The 6,953-nt window shown below is 36.5% G+C and overlaps 3 protein-coding genes across 3 annotated transcripts in view; 1 reads left to right on the forward strand and 2 right to left on the reverse strand.

Moving 5' to 3' along the window:
- Positions 1-2,810, reverse strand: part of LOAG_17750 (hypothetical protein) — a 4,264-nt gene extending 1,454 nt beyond the window's left edge. Inside the window, exons 1-7 of the mRNA XM_020450410.1 lie at positions 2,544-2,810; positions 1,764-1,940; positions 1,599-1,683; positions 1,355-1,531; positions 856-1,164; positions 554-757; positions 92-262 (exon numbers count right to left, since the gene is read on the reverse strand). Coding sequence (XP_020305915.1) covers positions 92-262; positions 554-757; positions 856-1,164; positions 1,355-1,531; positions 1,599-1,683; positions 1,764-1,940; positions 2,544-2,792 — 1,372 coding nt within the window. The 5' untranslated portion in view covers positions 2,793-2,810. The remainder of the gene's footprint in view (positions 1-91; positions 263-553; positions 758-855; positions 1,165-1,354; positions 1,532-1,598; positions 1,684-1,763; positions 1,941-2,543) is intronic.
- Positions 2,811-4,187: 1,377 nt separating this feature from the next.
- LOAG_11306 (hypothetical protein) lies at positions 4,188-4,986 on the forward strand (the record flags this gene model as incomplete). Its single annotated transcript, XM_003146827.1, has 2 exons — positions 4,188-4,435; positions 4,911-4,986. 2 exons carry the CDS (start codon positions 4,188-4,190, stop codon positions 4,984-4,986), a joined length of 324 nt encoding a protein of 107 aa, XP_003146875.1.
- Positions 4,987-5,942: 956 nt separating this feature from the next.
- Positions 5,943-6,953, reverse strand: part of LOAG_17751 (ubiquitin carboxyl-terminal hydrolase) — a gene marked incomplete at both ends in the record, with an annotated part of 9,602 nt that continues 8,591 nt past the window's right edge. Inside the window, 4 exons of the mRNA XM_020450411.1 lie at positions 5,943-6,043; positions 6,225-6,321; positions 6,418-6,537; positions 6,644-6,724. Coding sequence (XP_020305916.1) covers positions 5,943-6,043; positions 6,225-6,321; positions 6,418-6,537; positions 6,644-6,724 — 399 coding nt within the window. The remainder of the gene's footprint in view (positions 6,044-6,224; positions 6,322-6,417; positions 6,538-6,643; positions 6,725-6,953) is intronic.

Consider the following 6,953-nt stretch of genomic DNA (forward strand, 5'->3'; position numbering starts at 1 on the left):
CAGAATAAAATAAAAGAAATGAAATGGACTGAATCAGGATTTTAGCCTGATAAAGTATTAATATAATCATGATAAACGCGATTCGACGAACATGGTTGTGCATCAGGAGTTTCCGAGCTATGCAACTGCAGCATGGCATCCTTGTTACCTCCTCGAAATGCATAACCGATTGAGTAACGTACGGGACCGAATTCACTCCCCTCACGGTAGATTTTCAATGCCGTGAAAGTAGCCGTCCTATCATTCTTTGTTAAGCCACCATCTATATCAAAGTGATTATATTTCAAGCAAATCAGTTTAGCTTGGCGGCTATTTATTATGATTAATTATCGTCGATATAGTTTTTTGTTTCCCACACATTGATCAAAACGATCAAGAATAAACCGATTTGGTAAATTTTTGCTTTTTGCAGATCCGTAACATCAAAATAGCTTGGACTACAGAAAAAAATCTGAAGATTACTGACTGAAATATAACCGCACTTTGTGTAAAATCGTTTCAAGTCACTTGATCATTGTTAAGTGGGACTAAAATGAAAGAATGATAAACGAACAGTGATGTACAACACAACGTTGTTCAGTAGCACGAGGACTGTTGATACCTTCAAACCATCTTCCCATAAATTTGTGCAAATCGAAATCTTCAGGTGTTGGTGGTAACAGTGCATCAGTGACGTTATCGGCAAGAATCTGCAACTGCTCCGGTGGTATCACATCAGCCAATGTTGTTCCATTCGAAATACGACGCGTTATTGAACCTACATTTAAATATTATGCATGCAGCATATGCGAAAAATATTATTCATGCTTCCACACAAGATTTCTCATGGAGTTTTACATAGAACCGAAAACAGACCAATAAGTTGAACAACGTCTATTTGACCCTGTTCATTACGAGGTATACCACCCGGTAGCAATGGGAAGCCAGGTATTCGCGGGAGTCCTGCATGAGCTGGTCCACGTCCACCACCAGCACCAAGTGCTGCTGCTACTCCAGAAAGTACTCGCTGTGCAGCATTCTGTTGCCGACGAATTCCGGAACGGGAGGCACTCTGTGCTGCAGCTTCAGCTTCAGCATCCGTTGAGTATGCAACAGCTGTATCACCGGAGCTACTTGTTCCCAATACACTAGGAATGCCTTGTGAAAGTGCATCAGCTACACCAGCTGTAATGAAACTTTCAGTTTAGAAATTACTGAAATTCTTAATGATTTCTGAAAAATTGAACGCATTCCAAAGCTTGAAAACAGAATTTCAAAATGAGAACGTCAGTAAAGTAAAAAGATAATTTATTGTCAGGATAAAAGGGTTTTGCATGCAAAAATTATCAAACTAATAATATGCGAAAGTACTTACTGTCTTGAACCAACTTCCTTATCGAACTTGATAGCAAGCCAATAAGGCCATTCTGCCCAGGAGTAGCTTCAGGTAAAGGGATACTACCTTTACCGCGATAATGTGCAGGACCTGTTGCCTCGTTGTACAACTGGTTCAGCTGGTTTCCAAATGCTGGATTTGCTTGTGACAATACATCTGTAATCAAGTTGATCTTTGTGCGAACTACAGTTAGCTTCATAAATTCCAAGTAATATATGCAAACCATTCTGTGAAGTTGAAGGTGAGGGATTCCCGGAAATGTGTTCCAATGGTAAACCTTGGACAGGTATCCCTGCAGCTCTCAACTCCTAAAAGTTCAAATTAAAGTGTTTTTCGTAATTATTTCTTATGCCAAAATTACATCTTTTCTTTGTATGTGATAACGAACCTGGATAGCGCCTGCAAAACCATCTGGATGATTACCAGTAAGGCCGGGTATGCCAAAACTGTCCAGACCGAAAAATTTGATAAGCTGGTTTTGTACATCTGGTGGTATGTTTATTGGAGGCGGTGGTGGTGGTGTTGTTATGGGACGCGGTACAAACTGTTGCTCCGTGGCTGGTAACTAAAAATTTCATTTTATGATTTTTCCTCTTATTTCAGAAAAATGAATTATAGCTTTAAATGTTTTACTATGATTTCACAAAATTTATATTGAATTATCGAATATGAAGGGATTGTGTAATTTGAATCGTGCAAGGAAATTTCAAGCATTATACCATTTATTATAATACGATAATGCGCGCTGACTAAAAGTAAAGTTGATATCTTATTGCCTTTGTCTGCCTTAACAATTTATGAGTTAATTCCATTCATTCGATGGTATTTTTTGTTGGAAATAGCAGTGGCGAAGTTGTTATGAATGCAGTAAAGCAGTACAGATTGTTTAAAGTTTCTTATGCTCCCTTCTTAATATTGTTCCTGCTGAGAAGTTTTACTCCATGAAAGCCACTTATAATATAACTTTATGGCATTGTTTGAGCATTTTTCCGAAGTGTTTACTTTTATTTCCAATTTCATTTCCCGTTATAACTCTATATCGCAAGGAGGAAATATATGAACGAGAGTACGAGTACTCAACATGAAGACACAAGGCCAAATACCAGTAAAAACTTAAATTTCGAAAATCATTCTCTTTAAAGTATTCGTGCACTACACATTAACTTGCCGGCGGTATAACGGGAAGTTGGGCAGCAGGAGTCAATGAAGGGAGATTTCCTAAATGCGGCCTTTGAGGATGATTAGCTGATGCAGTTTGTGCTAATGATGACTGTATAGGACGCGGAGCTGCCATTTCCTTCATAAAATTTGGTTTTCGATTCTGTGGGGGCAATCTGATTGTTATCGGTCGATCACTGATATCTGCATACGTTATACCAACAGCAATCAGCAACATACTAACTATCCTCATAATCATTGCTCCTTTTGTCTGGAAGGAAGTAAACATCATAATTTCCAAAGTGACATTCATTTTCCACAGTGAGCGATAATTCAACATGATCAAACATTATGTGGTGCGGTGGAAACAATGATAGTATTTCAACAATTTTTCATGAATCTTGAATTTATTATCGAACAGACTTTTTCGGTGACTAGGTTGATTTTAATGATTTTTTAACGAATTTTTGAAACTAACGAATTTGACGAATTTTTCGGAGCTTTTGAATCCTAAGTTTTAGAGAGGAGTCAACAGGAAATGAAATATGATTGGTAGTATTCTGGACTGATATAACTTCGTAATTAATTTAATTATAATCAAGTCCATCGAGTATTAGAAATAAATTGCGCAACAAATCACACGAATTATTTGAGCAAGAAATTTCCCAAAAGATAAATAAAATGGATTTCGGTATCAATAACAGTGGTAAATTTAGATCAGAAAATGCTTTTCGCACTTTTGAATCTCAAAACTAGGCCATTAAAACGGGATATTTATGACGAGGCTGGATCCGTAGTACTACAGTAAATGATGGATGCATATGTGCGTGAATGTATAAATAGTATATATATATATATATATATCTGTGCATGTGTGAATGTGTGTGTGTGTGTCTGTGTGTGTATATGTGTGTCTGTGTTTGGGTGTGAGTGTGGGTGTGGGGTGTAGCCGCTGGATGAAAACGATCCGATGATCATTGTGATGGCTCATTGCGTGCAGAGGATGAAAATTGCCTAGAAACGCAGTGACTGCACAATTTTTCCAGTTATTTACAAGAATGGACAGAGGCTTATGATAGAACTTCCTTCACAGTAGTGATTGTTTCAAATGACTAGCGAATAAAGTAGTCGAAATTTCAAACGAGTGGTTGTGGAAAAAAAGTAGTTGTTAAAGTAAGGACTTTAAGATTATCCGTTAAAGTAAGATTAAAATAAAATTATTGTTATTATAGTCCTGTCATAAATCGCCAAACTATATAAAATACAAGGGGAAATTAAAACTATCCACACTTAATATTATGGACTGTTCTATATGCATTGACAATTCATGATTTATACATTAATATGACCATCCCGTACTGCAGGTTAGTAAAAATCAACGTAATTCGCTAGCTGAGCAAAATTTTCCGCTGGTACATTGAAAGCGCCAGTATGATGATCTTTGAAACAAGTTGGTTTTCTAAGTGTTTGCCTTGTGGACACGTAGTATAAAAGTTACCGGACACTTTGTGCCACTTCGTTTGAAACCTTACCAAGAAATTATAGCGTAGATCAGTAATTTATCAAATTCAATGCTATACAACATACTAAGCACATAAAATGAAGAAAATTATCGAACACAAAAATTGAAAAAGAAATAGTAGTTAGCTCTGTTATGCGCTGCATTGTGATTGAGACGAGTAAAAAGGTAGGCAAGGAGCAGCTGCCGATGACTACATGTGAATTTCTGAAAGATAGAAACTTGAACCAGGTCAAGGGCGATGGGGAAGAGTACCAACTAGAGCATGCCACTGTCACTTTGCCGTGTTCTCATAATGGCCGTATTGAAATGACCTATATAGGAACTACCAAAAGTTACGTTTATTCGGCTTTTCACGACTTAAAAACCTTCCGTATATTTGAGTAAGGACAATAGATCTTAGTGGCGAACGTCCTATGGCCAGTATAAAGAGAATAAAACCACATCATACAACGCAAATTTCAGATTACCAATCATGCCTTAGAGTTCTTCCTCAAAAAACCCAGCCTCTGTTCTCACTCCCCATACCCTCAAATCTGTCCTACTTTTCACATAAATCACACTCACGATTGAACCGGCACCACCGAAATTTTTCCACCAGAACTGACGAAAATTAGCAGTCAAAAACTACACAGTAGCTGACCATCAACAATGATAAACGCACAACTAACAATAATATGACCACACCCACAATTCCGGTATCAATCACTCACCACCTCCCTATTCACTTGATTGAATTATCAAAATTTAAGTAATCGAACAGACATTTTTTGGGATGCGCAAAACGAACAATAATAATTTATTCGCCTTCATTCGTCATAACAATTCCATGAGAAAAAAATTTATTAACAATTTCAGGGTGTGCGTATGGAGACGAACGCTATATGCCTGCGATGAACGCCTCAAGTTTGCTGATGCACCCAGTAAAACATAAATAACACGACAAACAGAAACGGAGGAACAAGAAAATCAGTTTGAAACAAAGCAAGAAATTCACATATTAAATCAGACAATTCACTGCTGAAAAGAATTTCTCTTCAGCGAAGAGTGAATCGAAACACCATCCATAACTTATGTCCAACACTGAAAATAAATAACCTAACTCATCAGATAAAAAGAAGCTCTCGCCTGTACGGACATCATATCAGGCACATTCAAGTGCATTCGCAATAGGTAAAGTCAGGAAAAAGACTTCTCTCAAATACAGATGTTATGCTATATGCAGTGAAATGAACATTTACAGAGTTTAGTGATAAAAATTTCTCTCAAATCATAAACCATATTAGTTATAAAATATTGGGAACAGAACAAAGAAGAAAATAACAGATGATAGCACAAAAATCAGAAAAGCCTAGACCAAATCTGATGAACTTGGTATTACTAATGAGAAAAATCTCCACTGATTGGAGGATTATGTAGCCTGGAAAAACGAGATGACGATTATGATACATCATTGGTTTAAACATACAAATCTGTGTCCACTGATATCATCTCACACAATGTTTACAATTACTCCACTCCAACAATGTATCACTGTTGCGAGAGAGCTTAATGCAAAGAAGCCGTCAGATAGCAACTGGCATCAGAAGTGTAAAAAAAGACTTTACTTAAGAAGTTAAAAGCAACAGCAACAGCAAGATAAATTGAAGGACGTTTTTCCTCACAATGAACAAATACAATCATCGCGACCAAATACATTGCTGAATACTATGACTTTTACGAAATTTAAGGATTTGTAGTTTCGCAAAATATTTCTTCAGAAATACTCTTCTCATCGAACATTAATATTAATCAGCACCATTATACGTTTTTTTTCATAAGAGATGATTGCTTAGATCATTCCGTAAGGTAGCGTAACTACAACATTGTTAAAAATTAGCAGTGAAAGCATCAATTATGAATAACGATCGCTTTTTCGGTTGTGTGTGACCCACGCGTGCCACGGCTTTTATTCATATGATCCAGTCCAAGCCAAGGTGCAGATGCGTAACCTGTAAAATGTGATACACCTTCAGTTGAAATTACGGCATCGATCTTCAATAACTTGAAGTTAATATATTTTTAATATTTGCAGAACGCGTTACTAACTGGCTATGCACATCGACATTAAGTCGAAAATCTGAAAAGCGGCTGCGTTATCCAAAAGAAAAAATATGAGTTAAATAAGGAAACCTGTAATATGTGTATGAGAAAGTTCATTGAGATTAACCACGTTGTCCTTGTCCAAATATTTACTCACTCGATTATTGACAATTATAGCAAACTTATACTACAACAAAACAGATTTCATTTCAAAATAATTGGCAATTTGAACATGAACCAAATGACAAATCAGAGACTTCAGTTTCCGAAAAATATTCCAAACCTTTTCAAATTCCTTAACAGTGACATCCAGCTTCTTTCTAATCCGCTCGCTCACACTCTCCAGTGTCTCGCCATTTGTAACTTTAATGAAAAAAGGAATGCCGAACATGCGAGTCGGATCCTAAAAATGTCTTTATGAAGTGACCAGCAAAGAAGTATCTTAATAAAGAGTATACTGCATATAAACATAATATAAGCACACCTAATATCAGAAATTTCGAACTTACTTTATCAAAATGACCAACAGGTAGGAGATGTTCGCCAGGCCTAATAGTCACTTCATCTTCCGGTATCTCCTCAACCCGTACCTGCAATAGTTCCGAAGATTCTTTTCTAAAAAAGCATGTTAATTTACTCAAATAGCTTGGTGTTCTAAAAATCAAAAAAGGAGAAAATGCTAGGCTGATCCCAACTAAATTAAGATAATTTGGACAAAAGTTACCAGGATCTTACGGAATAATAATGTATTATATTATAAAACCTTCACATAAATACCACTATTGCTTTAGCATAGTGCGAAATAACATGGCAGAAAAT

The sequence above is a fragment of the Loa loa genome (genome assembly GCF_000183805.2).
Source record: "Loa loa unplaced genomic scaffold supercont3.123, whole genome shotgun sequence".
NCBI lineage: Eukaryota > Metazoa > Nematoda > Chromadorea > Rhabditida > Onchocercidae > Loa > Loa loa.